This window comes from Alternaria hordeiaustralica, assembly GCF_023758085.1.
Source record: "Alternaria hordeiaustralica strain BMP 2776 chromosome Unknown scaffold_7, whole genome shotgun sequence".
Lineage (NCBI taxonomy): Eukaryota > Fungi > Ascomycota > Dothideomycetes > Pleosporales > Pleosporaceae > Alternaria > Alternaria hordeiaustralica.
In genome coordinates this window covers 503400-520893 of record NW_026056779.1, presented here as the reverse complement: position 1 = coordinate 520893, position 17494 = coordinate 503400, and the positions used below count along the sequence as shown (strand labels likewise).

At 52.4% G+C, this 17494-nt stretch overlaps 6 protein-coding genes across 6 annotated transcripts; 1 reads left to right on the top strand and 5 right to left on the bottom strand.

Annotated features, from left to right (window-relative positions):
* Positions 1–31: 31 nt before the first annotated feature.
* On the bottom strand, positions 32–1443 carry J4E84_004609 (uncharacterized protein; the record flags this gene model as incomplete). The annotated part of the gene is made up of 2 exons (XM_049387212.1): positions 32–1283; positions 1436–1443. The coding sequence occupies 2 exons, from the start codon at positions 1441–1443 to the stop codon at positions 32–34; spliced, it is 1260 nt and encodes a 419-aa protein (XP_049244985.1).
* A 3055-nt stretch (positions 1444–4498) lies between these two features.
* On the bottom strand, positions 4499–5108 carry J4E84_004608 (uncharacterized protein; the record flags this gene model as incomplete). The annotated part of the gene is made up of 2 exons (XM_049387211.1): positions 4499–4553; positions 4672–5108. 2 exons carry the CDS (start codon positions 5106–5108, stop codon positions 4499–4501), a joined length of 492 nt encoding a protein of 163 aa, XP_049244984.1.
* A 1833-nt stretch (positions 5109–6941) lies between these two features.
* Positions 6942–8621, top strand: J4E84_004607 (uncharacterized protein; the record flags this gene model as incomplete). The annotated part of the gene is made up of 3 exons (XM_049387210.1): positions 6942–7101; positions 7152–7433; positions 7483–8621. 3 exons carry the CDS (start codon positions 6942–6944, stop codon positions 8619–8621), a joined length of 1581 nt encoding a protein of 526 aa, XP_049244983.1.
* Positions 8622–9417: 796 nt separating this feature from the next.
* J4E84_004606 (uncharacterized protein) lies at positions 9418–10493 on the bottom strand (the record flags this gene model as incomplete). Its single annotated transcript, XM_049387209.1, has 2 exons — positions 9418–10276; positions 10489–10493. The coding sequence occupies 2 exons, from the start codon at positions 10491–10493 to the stop codon at positions 9418–9420; spliced, it is 864 nt and encodes a 287-aa protein (XP_049244982.1).
* A 1095-nt stretch (positions 10494–11588) lies between these two features.
* J4E84_004605 (uncharacterized protein) lies at positions 11589–13975 on the bottom strand (the record flags this gene model as incomplete). The annotated part of the gene is made up of 4 exons (XM_049387208.1): positions 11589–12421; positions 12475–12599; positions 13039–13244; positions 13301–13975. 4 exons carry the CDS (start codon positions 13973–13975, stop codon positions 11589–11591), a joined length of 1839 nt encoding a protein of 612 aa, XP_049244981.1.
* A 1655-nt stretch (positions 13976–15630) lies between these two features.
* On the bottom strand, positions 15631–16611 carry J4E84_004604 (uncharacterized protein; the record flags this gene model as incomplete). The annotated part of the gene is made up of 1 exon (XM_049387207.1): positions 15631–16611. One exon carries the CDS (start codon positions 16609–16611, stop codon positions 15631–15633), a length of 981 nt encoding a protein of 326 aa, XP_049244980.1.
* Between the last annotated feature and the right edge of the window lie 883 nt (positions 16612–17494).

The following is a 17494-nucleotide window of genomic DNA, read 5'->3' as shown; positions in this document are numbered from 1 at the left end:
ACTCTAGGGCCCTATATACATGAAAGTTTACTTACAACCCCGAATCGATCTGATTGAGGACCACTTCAGAAGTATAAGCATCCCAATCATTGCAAAGTTGAAACTGCTCATCCCCAAATATCTGCTTCTGGATTTCCTCTGGTCTCTCCAAGATCTGCATGAAAAGCCCTCCACTAACGTGCCAAGCGAGATGGCAATGCAGCGGCCATGCACCTGGATTGTCCTGCACGAATTGTAGCACCAGGTACGAAGGCTCAACCGTGCCGGTGGTGTTTCGTGCATTCTGCATCTGGTGGACATCGCGGCGTAGCGTATTCTCTGGATTTGTCACAACGCCATCCCACTCGCCGAAACCTTCAGCCAGGATGTGGTAGTCATGGCCGTGTAAATGCATGGGATGGCCGCCAATGAGACCGTGGTTGACCATGTGGATGCGGACATGCTTCGCACCGGGGAATTGGTACACGTTCCATTCAGGGTTGAAGTCCGACTCATTACGCTTTGCTTTCAGAAGAGTGGGCTTGTTGTAGTTGCCGTGGTAGGTGCTGTTGTTGAGATACCAGATGAAGTTGGTGCCATTGGAGCGGAAGTCAAAGTCCACACGTTCGACATGGTCAGGCTCTTCCAATGGGACCTTACACAGCGGGATACCCTGGGTGATGGGGTCGTTCTTGCATTGCTCGAGTTGTTCCTTCGTGACATCAGAGGTAGACTTGGGGATAGCGTCGGTACTGGCATTCTCGTAGTATACTGCCGCAAGAGCGTTGGGTGAGATGCCGTCGGTGAGTGTGCAGCGAAAGCCTTGAGCAAGTTGAGAGCGCATCCAGAAGGTATCGCTAGGCTTGCCGGTAGCTTCGACTATAACATCAGTGCGCTGACCGACAGCAAGCGTGACGACGTTGGTCGTGTACGGCTCGACCGGGATGTAGTCTACGGCGATGACTTTCAGTTTGTGCCCATCGATGCTGAACTTCTGGTTGCCTTCAGCGCCTGTGTTGATGAGGCGTAGTAGATGCTTCTTTCCGGACTGGAATTTGAACTTAGAGATACCTGCATTAGGCGTGCAAGGCAAGGTCGTATTGGCACATGGGTAATTCATTCTTCCATTGATGAGATTGTTGTTGGAGGGCGGGAATTGGCCGTTCATAGTGCCTTCAACAAGGGTATAGTAGTCAGCGTGGAACCAATCCTCGAGAATGATGGGGCCGATGTCGATGTCGTAATCCTCGTGTTTCGGCCCATGTATGACCATGGGGCCGTGAGCGCCACCGGAGTATTGCGCACTGTAATGGCCTAGAAAATTAGCTTTTGCGTATCTCAGTGTAGTACTGAAGAACTTACTGTGATACCAAGACGTCCCGTAGCGGTCGGCTCGGAAAAGCATCTCATAGTAACCGCCGTTTGGAGTGATCGGGCATTGACTGACCGCGGGTACACCGTCATACCAGGTACTTTCTGTCTGGAAAAGGCCGTGGGCATGAAGGGTAGTACCCTCATCAGTCAAATCATTCGTAACTCTCCACAGGATCCAATCACCCCTGATGCGGTCAGTTGAAGCATTACAATGTTGTAAAACAATTCATACCAGTTGGCTTCGATTAAAGGACCGGGAAATTGACCATTGACCGTGAGTCCATTTCTGGTAACACCATCTGGAGCAATCGTTTGATAAGCCACGTGAAGATCGTATGTTCGTGTCACGCCAGTGTCAGGCATGGACGGGCAAAGAAGATCAGCCTTTGGTTTGGAGGCCGCAGAAGCGATAGGCTCGAGCGTCCCTGTAGCAGTCGGTCCGAAAGTAGTAGACCCTGTGGCGTTTGCATAACTGTATGGATAACCAGACACTGTAGGGTGGAGAGAATGTGTTGATGGAAGCCTCGTTGGTTCAGATGTATATGCGCCATCGGGATTACTGCCCGGGAGACCATTTGCCGGGAGATGGGGAGAGTCGATCAAACCCCATTGTGAGTTACCACACTGTTCGACATTTGAAAGTGAGCTCTTCAGATGGTCGGTGCCCTTGGGAACCCAGCACGGTTCTTTGTAGTCATGTTTGGCGGGCCCGCCGTATTCGTAGGGTGTCGAAGGCTGAGGAGGAGCGTACGCTTCTCCATGTGATGGTTTACCCGGCCACTCGAAAGGGAGAGGTACGTCGTTGTAGGGATTGTAGTATGGCCCACCATGCCCATGAGAGTTGGTCGTGGGTCGTGCTGTGGCGTATTCAGTGACTGTAGCTGTGACGACCTGGCAGATGGGCGCGGTGCTGAACTCAGAAGGGGTGACTGCGTGGAGGACAGACGACAATGAAGCCGTAGCGGCGAAGTAAGGAGCGTAGGCTACCATGACTGTAGCAACAAAACTTGGCCGTATGACTGTTCACGAGCGACCACAACAGGCTTGACTGCGCAAAGAAGGAACGACTGTGTTGAGACGCGAGACACTGCATCTGAAGGTATGCTGAAGGCCATGTTATATGGGATTCTATGACAGTATGCCAAATACCCAACGTTCTATGTTTGGCCGTGGGGCTTGAGAATACGATGAAGCGAGCTATGTGGCGGGAAAAAGTATGGGCCGTGAATCTGAATATGGTCGAGACACCCGAGGCGAGGCGAGGCGCAAGAAGCAATGCGCTGTAAGGCTTCCATTTGTGGATCAGGTAAACAGTATAGCGAGTAGATCATGAGAGCTCAGCGTTACTTTTGAGCCCAACCCGTGTTCCCCTTGGCGTCTTTCGGGCACCGAGGCGGGAGAAGGAGATGAACTAAGCCACTCAATGTTCGGCATCATTGACGTTGCGAAAAGATCTGCAGACGCAGCATCCGCGGCATACATGCCGTCGCCGTTTTCGCGTTTAAGGTTTTCCCGAAGATATGCAGGTACGTGCCGGAGTATGCCAAGCGACATGATTGTACATCATCAACGTATCCAGTGTGATGGTGGCATTGCCATACTTGTTTGCGAGTCGGCTTCGAGGAATGTGGGACCACATGTGGTATCTGTGTAGCCATATTCTGAATCAGCTACCATATTTCGATACCTCGAAATGCGGGACTCATAGCCTAATCTTTTGTTGTTGTGATGGTTCGTATTTTGCTGCCGTGAGTGCCGTGTGCCTAGGTAGCCCAGAGACATGCTACGCTCCCAAGATCGCGTAGAACCGTTCGCAATAGTGGCTTAGACGAAGCAGGCGACTGCATGTTCTCCTGACTGTGTGGAGATGATGAAGAGAAGGCTGCGCTGTGGAAGCTGAGGTGATTGGCAAAGTGGTGTTGAGGCGTCGGGATAAGCACTGGTTAGCGCTGACACCTCCCGCACACTTGGGCATGGCATCCGGCTAAAAAGGGGCCTGGCGCCGATCGCTCAAGACCACTTCTACTCCAGAGTAATTCCGACTGAGGTTTGACAGTCGTTACTGGTGGTGTTGTGGCGACACAAGGGAGCTATGCAGCTAGATGTCGAATGCCTTTCTTTCCTACCCTTCAGATCATGACTATGCCATACTGTCTGTCAGCACCGGCATCGCGACTACAACATTGCTCTCAAGATGGGAACACGGCAAAGAAGAACTTATACGTGACGCGCTACAGGCCGTTCATCGATAATGCAGCACAGGGTACGAGTCATCGGCTGACATGTTGGTTGGCAAAAGAAATCGTTTGGGCCAGGCTCAAGGCTTCTACCGCCACATCGTCAGTGGTCCTCGGGCTCATTCTACCGAACTCAGAAGGGTACAAAAATTGCTGATAGGGTTTGAAACGCTAATCCGACATGCGCAGCTAGTTTCGCAGTCTGTTTAGTATCGTTCGTCGATCTCGTGTACAAGTTCTAGGTCTTGACACCCGCTCGCGACATACGCCCTGCGCCTACATAATCTTCTGGCCAGGTCCCCGAATCTTTCTCTTCGTATGATCCAAAATAGTACCCTTCAACTTGTCCAGGGTCGTCGAACGCCTCTAATGGAGATTGTCGATGCACCGCCAGCAACTAGTGACACCGCACCCGCCGCAGTGCATGACGAATTGTAGCCAATGAGCGCTGCAATCTTCACAGTTTCCCCCGTTCACACGTTGCCAAACGTGCAAATGCTCAGCGGGCTCCGCCTCTGGAGCGGGGCCTGGCTGAGCGCCAGGAGCAGGGCGAGTGAGGAAATTTTCATCCCATTGTGGACATCTGCACGTCTTCCACGGTAGGCCGCAAAGGTAGCAGAACTCGTGGCTGCAACGGCAGCTCATGTGGAAACAACCCTGGGAAAGCTCAACCATGTTCCTGCATTTTGCACATTGCTGCCAGTTTGCCCGCTTCGCTGCATCCATGAGAAGCTGTACATGTGGGTCACTCGGACACAATCCGTCGTGTGTGCGGTGTTTGCACTGCACACAGGTCGTTTCGTTGCAGTCGACACAGGTGCCTACATCGGCGCTTGTGTCCTGAATTCGAATGAAGGCGGCGCAATCGGAGTTGGCGCAGTACGTGGGATTCGGTGTAGCAAGCTCCTCTACTTTGAGGTCAAACTTTTTGACATATCCTTGAGGAAGCATGGTACGACAGACCTCAAGAGGTATTGGAATCTTGCAGCATTTGGGGGGAAATATCGAAACGTCGTCAAGAGCCATGGTGAAATGATCGAGGAGGCAGTTTCGGCAATAGCTATGAGCCACGGGCTCACACTCAAGCGTCAGGGTGTCTACGGTTGGTATCTTGTCGAGACACGCCTCGCACAGGGTGAGGGGCTCTTCCGGGCACGGTTCTGAGTAGTTTTTGGTTACTTCTTCTTCGGGATCGCTTGTCTCATCAGGATCGATTGACGCTTGCGAAGCGATTTCGTATGCGTGTATCTCTGCGTAGAGCTCCTTCGCGCGAGCCCACTGCTCATTGGTACCGAGAGAGCGATCGTTCGCCAGGTTTGTAGCGTAAGTCGAGCTGAGTACGTACTCTGGGTCATCGGTGCTCAAGCCGGACAGAGTCAAAGCGAGCTGGTGGTCGGCAATGGCCTGCCTTTCTTCTTCGAGAAGTCTTTCGAATTCTGCGTCAGTCTCACGTTCAGTTTCAGAGAGCTCGCGCGCCATCGCGTCCGGGTCGAGGACTATGCCGAGTGTTTGGGTCATTGGAGGGTGTGTGTGTCGCGCCCATTAAATAATGGAAGAGATGAGAAAGAGGTCGCGTCGCTGAAATTTCCAGAAAACTTTGTGGGCGCTGAGTTCCAAGGTTGAGTTTGTGATCACAACAACGCTACTGCGTTTGTCTTCCAGATTGGGAAACCGGTGATTCCTCTGTCACCGGTGTAAGGGCGCTGCAACAGCACCAACTGCTGCAGGCTGCAATGATGCTGCCGCATTGCAGAACAAGAATCCGATGCGAGCTGCAGATGTATCTTAGCATTACGCCCAGTAGAATCGCTGTAGTAGACCTTGTCATCCTTGAATAACGCCTTTGGCGGCTGTGTGCACAAGCCCGCATCTCATCCTAGATGTGGGAGGTAGTGGTGAGTTTGATAACATGAGCTAGATACGCTCAAGCTCTGAGTGAGGGGACATGCAGTGTCTTGTGAATACGGTGATAACCATATTTGCTGATCGAAGGTCTCTCGGAGCGTCGCTACCTAGGTACTGGGAACAACAATTATGCTGATCATCTGTTGAAACCGAGACGAATTCTTGTTGTAGGCTTGATCCTTGACTGCACGTGTTATGCGACAAATTTGTCGTGACATGAGACGGCGAAGAACGAGTTGCATTGTGAGTTTTGGCCGATGCGGCGCGCTGGCGATGACATCATCATCATCCTTAGGTGTGTACCAGCCTGGCGGCCTCTCTCTCCTGGCAACCATGATCCAACACCGCCTTTACATACGCGCCTTCATCTCCTCAACGTTGGATACTTCATCCTTCAGACTCAGTCACTTCACCGCGATCCTTCACGGCGTCGACCGCAACCCCAGCAGCGATCATGCAGTTGGTGTTTCGTCTCGCCCCACCCCGACGTTTCAACGTGCCGCGCGCAAAGCACATGAGCATGAGCGCGCATTCCTCCATGACTCCATCCGCATACGGCGTAAAAGTCGACTCAGGGTATTATCCTGTGGCTATTTAGCCGTCTTGTCATTCTCCGACGAACATGTTCATATCCACACTCGAGCCGGTGTTGATACCTCGACCCTAGGTTGGCAGACCCGCATTGTATCTTAAGCTGCAGATTCTTGAGATTGCAGAGGATGCCATCATTAGATTCTGCAGCCATACCCTATCGCACCATCATCTCCGAGGCAGGGCAGGTGCCAAAGCAAGTGCGATCAAGAAGTTGTTGCGATCTATCTTCTGCAAGCTCTGCTCCAACCATCGCAATAAGCAGTTGCAATGCGTTAATAGCCACACCAATGTGCAGTTTGCTGCGCGGGACAGTAACGCCAACACTTTACAGAGGATGCCTCAGAGCCCCTGCAATGTGAAGGATTCTCGCCTCGTCCAATGTCAAAACAGCACTAAGCTCTACTCGGCTCGAACTCCAGGCACAGTGCATCTCCACCAATCAGCGCTCCACATGTCAAACCTGTCAGTCGTCGTTTGACCCATGGACCTGGTTCTGGTTCCCAAGAGTTCTGTTCTTGGCCTAGGTATCCATCCTTCGTTCATCTATCCGAGTGTGGCTGCAGACACATAGCGCCCCGGCGTCAGGTTCGAGATTGGACCGGTGGTAAACGAAACGGCTAGCTATGCAGCGTGCCACATATTCCTCGGCTTCACGGCTGGACTCATCTCCTGCGCTGGAGGATATAAGTCTTCGAGCTCGCCAGACTTGTAACAGTAACGCAGCTGCGCTGGACATTCTTTCACTACAGGACTTCGTCATTCATTCGTTCTTTCGCCTTTTCAGTCACTCTTTTGTCAACTTTTGACTTGTCACTCATTCCAAACATCACTATTCGCATCAATATATACACTATGAAGTCCGTAGCTGTCCTCCCCGCCATCCTGGCGCTGGCCAACGCCCACGCCACTTTCCAACAACTCTGGAAGAACGGAAAGGATCTTGAGAGCACCTGTGCCAGGCTGCCACCTTCCAACAGCCCCGTTGAGGACTACACAAGCACTGCGCTGCAATGTCAGTACCCCTCGAGTTCCCACTTTGGATCTGTGCTGACATCAATCTAGGCAACGTTAGCCCTGCTCCCGCTGAGGGAAAGTGCGACTTTGAGGCTGGTGACACAGTCACTATCGAGATGCACCAGCACAACACCCGTGACTGCAAGGAGGAGGGTCTTGGTGGTGCTCACTGGGGTCCCGTCCTCGCATACATGTCCAAGGTTGAGGATGCTGCCACTGCCGATGGTTCCAGCGAGTTCTTCAAGGTTTACCAGAACACCTGGGCGAAGAACCCAGATGCCACTCAGGGCGACAACGACTTCTGGGGCACCAAGGACCTCAACTACAACTGTACGTACGGCATCATGTCTTCTGGAAACTACTGCTAACAATCCAATAGGCGGCAAGCTCGACTTCACCATCCCCAAGAACATCGCCCCTGGTGACTACCTCCTCCGTGCTGAGGCTATCGCCCTTCACGCTGCAGGCCCCGCTGGTGGTGCTCAGCATTACATGACCTGCTACCAGCTTACCGTCACCGGTAGCGGAACCCTCGAGCCCAAGGGTGTCACCTTCCCAGAGGCCTACTCCAAGACTGGCACTGGTCTTGGTTTCTCCATCCACGCCGATCTCGACTCGTACCCCGCCCCTGGCCCTGCGCTCATCGCTGGTGGTACTGAGGCTACCCCCGAGCTTCTCACATTCGGCGAGCTCGCCGGTGCCCCTGCTGCTACCGCTACTGGCGGTGCTGAGACTCCTGCTGCCTCCACCCCGGCCTCCGCTGTCGCCTCTTCCACTGCTGCTCCCGCTTCCACCAGCGCCGCTGCCGAGGCTGAGCCTTCTTCGGTTGCCCCAGTTGAGGTCTCTTCTGCCGTTGAGAGCTCCGCTGCCGCTACCTCTGCCGCCGCCACCTCCGCTGCCGCTTCTTCTGCCGCTGCTCCTGAGGTCTCCAGCGTTGTTGCCCCCTACCCCGTAGCCAACAGCACCTCTTCGATGCTTCCTGGCACCGTCTCCAGCGCTATCGTTGCTCCTACCACCATGCTCACCGCTGTCCGCCCCACTCCTACCGCTGAGCCATCTGGTCCCATCAAGGAGTACTACCAGTGTGGTGGCCAGGGCTTCAAGGGTGACAACAAGTGCGCTGAGGGTCTTGAGTGCAAGGAGTGGAACCCATACTACTCCCAGTGCGTCAAGCCTGAGGCCAACAAGCCCGGCCCTTCCAAGGGTCCTATGCCCTCCGCTCCTGCCCCTAAGCCCACTGCCGTTGCCCCTAAGCCCACCGGCGCTGCCCCCAAGCCTACCCCTGAGGCTCCCAAGCCCTCTGCCGCTAAGCCCACCCCTGCCGCCCCGATCGAGGCTGAGCCCACCTCCGTCGCACCCGAGGCTGTTGAGCCCACCAAGCCTGCTGCTTCGTCCGTACCCTCAGCCGGTGCTGGTGAGAAGACATACACCCTCGAGACCTTCATTGCTTTCCTTGAGCAAGAGGCTGGTACCGAGTCTGCTGCTAAGATCCGCCGTATGATTGAGGCTCTTCAGTAGACAATCTCGCATCTTTTGCGATATTCATCTTGTATATATACTTACCCTAGATGGGTAACTTCGATTCTTGTAGCGATGTTTTTGGAATGATACTTCTACCTCTTCATGATTACCACCCTGATCTGCAGACTTTGCTATTACGTCTATTGCATGCCGTTTTATATATTTGGTCGGGTGCATACCACTGCAATTCATTGATGCGCTTGTCCTCCGTGCATTCTCGTCTGTATGTTGCCGCAGCCAATTTGAAGCTGACTCACGTCCTGATAACGTGCCCACTCGAGACGAGTCGTTTTCAAGAGATCAATGCCACTAGGTGTGGCCACAGCTCGTCCTGTCGTAGCTTGCAGTTTGCAGTATACATCACATAAATACTGATAACTACGCAGCTTCCAAGATAATGTATCCTACAAACCCAAGTTATTTGTAGAATGCGATACGAGTTCTGTAGCATACCGTAAAGGTATCCCCGCCCCATCAAACATGGGGGAGCGACAAGTCATGCGGTTTGACATGCCTTAGAGCTGCTTGATCACCACAACACCAGTCAATCTCGTGTTGGTCTTGCCTTGCAGATACCGCGTTGTGTATGTCCTCAATCTTATCTCTCCTGCATTTTGATCAAATACAAGCGTCGTAACCCAGAAGACGTTGGAGCTGTCGGAACAAAAATCATTGCTTTTAATTCTATACCGCCATCTCGCCCTCCAGAACTGTGAATGCCAACTTTTCTTGACCAATCGACCAGGACTCCAACCCATTCTTGGTATCCACTCCGGTTCCTCAACAACAACCGCTAATCCTCGTCTTGGACTTCAGAGATCTGCATCGGGGATTCAGTCGCCCCGGACTCACCCCCAGACATTTGCCACGTGTAGCGCCTTTCACAACAGCGGAACTCCGTGATGAAGCAACGCAATTTCTCCAGCCCGGTTGCCTTGATAAAGTCCAGCATGGTTGCGCCTTTCTGATCAGGAGTGAGATCGGTGAAACAGGCGCAGCGCAGTCCAATGATCATCGATGGCTGGTCATGAGCGCCATGAGGACCGTATGTCTTGCCCATGGTCAGAGTGACAGAGGCGATATCACGCTCAACAACCTCGAGACCCTTTGGCGGTTGGGCCCAATGGTAGAACAACGTAGTGAGCAGGTTGCTAGTCTTCCAGCGGCTTTCCTCCCCAAGAGAACGCTCGGTAAGCCAAGGAAGCGACTTCCGTTGCTTGGAAAGCTTTCTTAGAAGCGGCAGGATGTCCAACCTCACACCTGGAAGGAGGGGTTGCTTTATGATGGCCGTGAGCGACTTTCCAAGAGTCAACGCATCTTCTGTTGTGCCGAAAGCGTAAAGGTATTGGCTAAGATGCTGCGCTAAGATGGTGAAAGGTAGAGTTCTTTGTTGTAGAGGGCGGAATTCCTGACGCAATACTTGACAAGCCTGGATGAGACCCCAGTATTTGCACTGCCCATGCGCTGCTCTCCAGTATGTGTCGAACTTGGACTGCCAGCTCTCGAGTTCCTCAGTCGTCGGGCAAAGGTCCATAACGAGATACAACCTACTTAGCTGGCGAGAGGCCTTGATTAACCCGTATGTTAGACGGATTCGACGACCATTAAGTTCCCGCATTGTGTCCGCTAGGGCGAGTTCGTATATACGATTTCTGATCTCTATTCGAATGGTTAGTACCTCCATCTATCGAAATCAAGACCTTCGTACCTCCAGGTAGGCTGAGAAGTGGAGACTTTTTGTTGGCAACGTCTTTACGAGCCCGCTTGGGAGGGGGAGTCTTGAGATCAAGAAGTGCGTTGCCTTCGCGCTCTGATCTGGTAAGCGGTCAGTCTTGAAGCTGTTGAACGGGCAGTAGACGCTTACGCCATGGCTGTTGGGTTGCGACGTCTCGTCAAGAAACATAGAAAGGTTGAACGTATCGTGGCGTAGGTTGCAGCGATCGCAGCTTATATTAATCGACTTCTCCTCGCTTATATGCTTGTTACTAGTTCGTGTGGCACGTGCACATAGTCGGAATGAAGGTAAAGGTGAGAGAGGATTGATATGGTACTTCTGATGTTACAAAACGGTCTAATGAACCTATTACCCGATGCGACATCGGGCACATCTTTTGGGCGGTAAGCGCGCGGAATTCTCAGTGATCATAGTCTTGCATTACTTCTTTTGAGGACAATTCTTGACGAAGCGGTTCTGTTGGTTGGGGCACTGTGTCATCTCCAGCAGTGGTTTCTGGATATCCTGGAAAGATCGGACAAGAGCTTGCAGGCAAGAACGCGATAGTTGGGAACGACGTGTCGTTTTCGTGAATGAGGTCGCTTTCGCGCGATCTGCGAGTATCGGGTGGAGACGTCAAGGACGGAGGTGCGGTCATGGTGTTAGTGTGTAGGTAGAGCTTGTCTCTTTAGATGGTAGGCGTGGCACTGTCGTGACAAGGGTGGATGGAGTTCGCAGCTTCCCTCTGAGGTTGGCAGCCGCGGACCTTCTCGACCAGGTTTGCGCGCATGACGTCATTGCGGTCAGTAAGGAAGCTACTTCCAATTCTTACTTGTCAAGACTGTCACACCGTCAACACCCATTGCGGAATTCTTGGGATGGACTGTTACAATCGACCTAAAATACCGTTGGGGTATTCGTTGCACTGATTATTGATGTGTGGCAGGTCACACGACAGCGTATATTCTCAGCCGTTTGTGAACTCACACGGAGACAATTTTGTTTTTGATTTAGCATTGGAAACCACTGACAGACTTTTCTTTGCAAGTAGAAGGATAGAAAGGCAAATAAACAAGCCCCAAGGACCATCTCCTGCGACTCACAACTCCTGTGAGGAGCTGCGAAAGAAATCCGTGAGCTCAACTTTTCCGCAACCATAACTCCTAGCACGATAGTGCAATTTCAATCATTCCCGCATTATCCCAAACCATGCATGTCGTTCCTTCATGGCGCTGACAAGATGCAAATTTCTAGTCAGTCTCCTCCGAAAGCAATCGCATTTCTGAGGCATGCCAGTCATCGTATATGATGCCAGGAATATACCACAGATAGCTTCGACCGTCACAGCAGACTGTTGTACGGATGCCATCAATATGCTCCATACCAGCATGCCTGATCAAAGTCTTCATGTGGCTCTCTCTCACCTCTTGGCTCCACGAGGAAAAGTCTTTGTTGTCCAGGTTCATTCGCAGCGATGGCTTACTGCGCTGTTCAGAGCCACGACACTCTAGGTCCTTGAAGATCGTAATACTGGTGAGATCGAAACCCTCGACAACAGGGTTTATAAGAGAATGCATGCGTGATACCAACGTAAGAAACAGATCGTTGATGTTCCAAGGTCCCCGACCCGAGTAAATCTCGTAGCGGAACAGGAGTCGTGGCATCTTGAGATCAGACATCTTCTTCAAGACAGCTAGGATGTCTATACCATCGTGCGGCAGAGAATTGCTCATAATGCTGAAGATGTGGTGACCCATAGCCTGGATTTCGTCGTTGTGTCCAAAGATTACAAGGAACTGACCAAGACCTGACTTGATCCCAAAAGACAGTTCTTCGAGGTAGAGCGGACGGAACTCGTGGCGGAGCAAGCGACAGGCCTGGGTAAGACCAAAGTAGTGGCGTCGTCTATGAGCACTGACCCATTGTTTTGCCGTCTTGTAGCGCTTTGCTGCCTTGATAGAAGTGTACTTCAGGACGATGGGTCTGGCGTTGGATGTTGACCTATAATACTTGTCGCGTGTTTTGCCACTCTTGTACTCTTTTGTGTCGGCTATAACGTATCCGTAGATACGATTCCTCAATTCTATGTCGTCAGTTAGCGACTTGCTTTGAAATAGATCGAAAGTTGTGTCCTACCTCCAGGGAGATTGAGGAGAGGAGACTTGTCGTTAACGATCTCTTTACGAGCCCGCTTCCCACGCGTGCTTGCGGTAGCAGAAGTGGCGTTATCTTGACTGATGTCACTTGGGCGCTTTCGTCCACTAGACGATTAGTGTTGAAGCTTTTGCATGGGTAGTGCACACTTACGCCATGTTTCTTGGGTTGCAAGATTTAATTCAGGAAAGCTGAAGGGTATTGTAGTAAGGTTGCAGATGTGGTGACTTTATATAGTCGGCATCTTCGCGCTTGCATGCTCATTGCTAGCTCGCATGACACGTGCCCAGGATGAGGGTAAAGGTGATGGTAAAGGTGAGGGAGGATCTCCAGTAAAGAGCGCGTACAAACTAGTAATGGAAGATGTATGAGTAAGATGGGATTGATTTAATACATTAATGAAAGTAAACATTAACGTGCAACGTATTGCGGAGTATCATGAAAGCACAGTAAAGCCGCCCCAGAACCACCATGGTCTAATACCCAAACGCCATGCCATCGCTATTAGTGTCCAGACTGAGCAACATATGCTATCATGTCTCTTACAACCTGAACTTGGCGCTCATCTTCTTAGTGAAAGCCATGTTGAACGCCTGCCTCTTCGTGGTCACGAAGCCATTGGGGACCAAGCTCGAGCAATCTTGGAGCTTGCTGGCGTCGCTTCCAATGACGGCGAATCGGTCCCACGCGCTAGTGAAGGCGGTAGACCAGCTGTTCGCGTCTTCAGCGAAGTTGGACCAGATGGTTGATGTCTGCAAAGATAGTTAGTGACGGATCAGGTGAGGATGTTGAGATCGTGAACACATACCTCTGAAGAGTTCGACATGAGAAGATCGCTTTGGAGACTGTAAGGGGCCTTGCGGTCCTTGGTCTCTTGGTAGAAGGTGTTGTCGTATCGGAAAGGTGTCGAGTCAAGACCCTTTCCGGCTTGCGATGGGTCGTCGTGAAACTGGACTGCCACACTGTGCGCACCCATGAGAGCAACGACATCGTCGGATGAGAAGCCCTTCGCAGCAAAGGCTCCCAAGATGCTCTCGAGGGTGCCACGGCTGCTGGGTACACTTCCGACAGGCGCAGCGTTCGAGCTGTCCTTGCGGCCAACTAGTGCTTGCACTCTGGGGCCGAGCGGGCACGCGGCGATTGCTTGTGCGCCGGCGAATTGGATCATGTCTGCTGCGCTGACTTGGTACTTGTCGCTCCAGTCCTTGAGCTTCGTGCAGATAGCTGAAAGACCGGCGTTCTCTGATCTTCCACACTCGTCTGTGAGAACGAGACTGCCGTCACAGCCATTGTTGATGCAGTCGTGGAAGGGGGCACGGAGGGCTTGGTGAGCATCCGCGCCACAACCAGCAAAGTCGGCTTGAAGCTCGGTGGCGACGGCAGTCCAGACGGAAGGACAGCTAGAGCTTTGGCGAGGCCATAGGGAGAAGGCCGAAGTTGATGTCGCCGTAAGGGCAACGAGGGTGATGGCGGAGTAACGCATATTGGAGAAGTAGCGAAGGTCCTTGGAGATAGTTGTGTTGCTCAAAGATCCGACTTCAACGATCGTAATGATACCAGTATATGAACGCAAGGCTAGCGATTTTGGAAGAAGAAAGAAAGAAGAAAACGTGCTGAACTGTTGAGCCAGACGAAACCAAAACTTGAGAACCCCCAAAGAAATATATACCCAAACACCAACGTTCGCCGCTCTCAACGGCTGGCTGACCGTGAGATGGGTCGCGATCAAAATTAGACCGATGGTGATGACAGCCGTACCGACGCATCCGCGCAAACTGTAGGAAATTCGATAAACACTAAACAGCGATCTTACCCACCGGCAATCTACAATTCCTCACCCTCTGCATCTCTTGTCTCCATTCTGACCGATTCGAGCCGTACCCACTTCTAAGATCTGACGATTCCGGTCCATGGCATTGGTGGATGGGGGGTCGTGTAAGCCGTTGGCGGCCTCGCGCTACATGCGACTTCCTGCCTAGTATCGCGCACCGGAACACGTTCCCAGTTACTAATGTCGAGCTACAGCAAGGCCCGGACCCTGACAGGTGTGATAGACGTATCTTCAGCGCTGGCGCTGACAAGTGGCTTCAAGGTTTTCGCGGTCGTGGAATGTTGATCTTGGCGCGTTCGCTGTGTTGTTGTCGGTGCGCAAAATCCCCGACGTGAGATCGACAGCATCGGCACAAGGGTGATCCACAGAATGTTTCCAGAAGCAGTGCATTCGTCGCACAGTCTGCTCGGACCTCAGCATGGAGAGCCGAATTCGTTTTTTCGTCGTCTCGTTTGGGTACGATGAGATTCTGAGTGCGTACTGTCAGGTCTGAGGGTCGTTGCTGACACGGCGAGGCATTTCGCGATAGTTTGACAAGACGTCAGGGCTCGCCCGCAGCGCGCTACTACACGGTTCCATAATTAGATTGGGTTCTACCAGCGATTCCATCCCGATTCCATCTCATGCAGGCCCTGCTCCTTCATACACAGATTCAGCCAGACCCTGGAGTGAAGTGATCTATTCCCAAGTATTCGGTACTGTGCTACCTGCGCAGACGCAGGCGAGAGCGAGGCGTCCTGCCGGCAAAACCTTGGTGTTCCGGTCAGCGCTACCCCACTACCCACTCATTAGAGCTCCGATGCATGCATGTTCTCGCTAGATGTCGGAATGGTTGAAGCGACGCAGATCGATGTGAGATCAAGCTTTTGTGGTGGCGGTAGCGTTGTGGAGCAACTGCATGTTCGTGTAGACATCTCGCTCGGTGGTGTGTGCCGAATCGAGGCCATCATCTTAGTCGGTGGGGACTGACCGGTATCTAGGTCGTTCACGAACGAGCGGAGGTCAAATGAGATAGGATGTATTAGTTATCACCTGTATAAGCCTGCCAGGCAATGCGCAATAGTCTAGCCCCGTAAGCACATCAGCAGACAGTAGTATTTTTTCCATTTCAGTTTGAAGGGCAGAATTTCTTTCGTATGCCTAGGATCTTTACAGGCAGCCCATCGTTAAAGGCTGGCATCAACGCATCGTGCTAGACCTGTATGGTACTCCCGGTCGACGATCAGAGATCAATTCGGATGTCCAGGTCATAGCCCACAGCGCCTGCAGCTTGAACCGGTCAATCCCCTCTCCAGCTTGACAATTACTTACTTCGTCCCATCCTTGTTGTGCGTCAATTTCCGCTTCTTCGACGCTGCCGCATCCTCTTTCGTACGAGGAGGCACTTGCCACCCGTCTGCATCCACTTCCATTACGTCTTTGTCGATCTCGATTATCTCATGGTCTTTGGTCTCATGAATCCGCCCCGCGGAACGGGTTGCCGCTGTGGGGAACGAGGAAGGAAACCCCTCAGTCCAGGACTGCAATGCCGCCTTCGGGCCCGTCCCTTTAGTCGTGAAGCCCATCTCTTTCTCCAGAGTCTCGACCTTCTTCTTCAGTAATTCGTTGCCTGCCTTGCACAAGAACATGCTCAGTTGCTTAGGAGCGAGCTGGCCGTCGAGCTTTTTCCCAATCAACTTCTCCGCGAGCCCCATGAGCAATTGGTCGTTGTCACCGCGGCACGAGCTGACAAGCTCTGTCACCTGCTGCGAGCTCAGTGCAAGCCTACCGGCGTCCGTAATAAACTTGTCAGTCAGGTGCTGGACATACTCTGGCGCGTGTAGAGTGTGAACGCAGATGAAGCGGATGCAGGTCTCGATCGAGAAGTTAGCTCCGGCAAGAGGCATCAGTGCGGGTGTGCACAGGGCGGTAAGCCACTGTGAGATCGCAACAAGAGCAGCTTCATGGATCTTGATCTGAGCTTCGCGCATCTTGCACTTCCCGGAGACGAGTTTTGCCTGGCCATTTCCACCTCGCAGCTGTACAGCGGGTACGTCGAAGGTGAAGTTGATTGCTGGTGCGCAAGGATGCTTGGCGAGGAATGCAAGAGCGCTCTGAGATGCAGCCATCAAAGCAAGACGAGGCGCTGATGCTACACGGCGGCCATAAATTGTGAAATCGATGAGCCCACCGCGCAGCAGGGAAAGGCGCATCATCGGTTCCCACTTGGTGACGTCGGCAGAATTGGCCTGTAGCTGTCGCAAGAATAGGCGGACATCCGCCTTCGAGAGTTGGGATATCGGTGTCATCTTCAGCGTGACTGATACGGTTGAGGAGTGTATGAAGTCGTGTTGCGTCGAGGTGGGTGAAAACCAGAATAGCACTCGGATGGACTGTGATAGTAGTGAGCCGAATGGGCGTTGATTAACGACAACGCAAGAGCAGAGTGGTGTAGTTTGGTAACCGTGGGTGAGTCTCTCATTCACTTGGTACTGTGGTACTGGCTCTGGCCAATGACAGACCAGCGTGATGATGAGGGTCAACGAAGCCACTTTCTTGTGAGATGGAAGCACCTGCTGAAGTATCGAAGACGGCGATGAACTCATCCACCATATCGGTCATTGTGCGATGTCCTCGGGCCACGTCCAGACGACGAACTGGATGCTCTGCCCCCGAGTGCGAACTGAAGCGCAGATGTTCGAGATTCCCACACTCCTTTAGAGCGTGTAATAATGACGACCAAGTGCCCGTCACAAGGCGAAGGTCAGAGAATACAGCTCGTCGCAATGTCGCGGCCTGGCTTCTGATAATAGCGACTAGGTCGTCTCCATGCAATGCGCAGAACATGAGCTGGAGTACTTCTAGCTTAAGGCAAGCGCAAGAAGCAACCATGTGGTGAACGATGGCTGCGGCATAGTTAGTCCGATCTAGACTCATCGTGAAGCTTTTCAAGTTTGGTGCAGTGGCAATGATATTTCCGACCCCATTCTGCCAACCAGGTGTGCGAGAGAGGTCATCGTTTCTAGACAAAGCAGAGAGAGTGAGAACCTTGAGGTGCGAAAAGCGATAATGCAGTGTCCTCAGAGATTGCGTAGGTATTTGAAGTGCCGAGAATGGTAGAATAGCCTCCCGGTGCAGCGCAGTCCCACGCTTGCACTTGGCCATACGAAACTCGCTCAGACGGACCTCGCT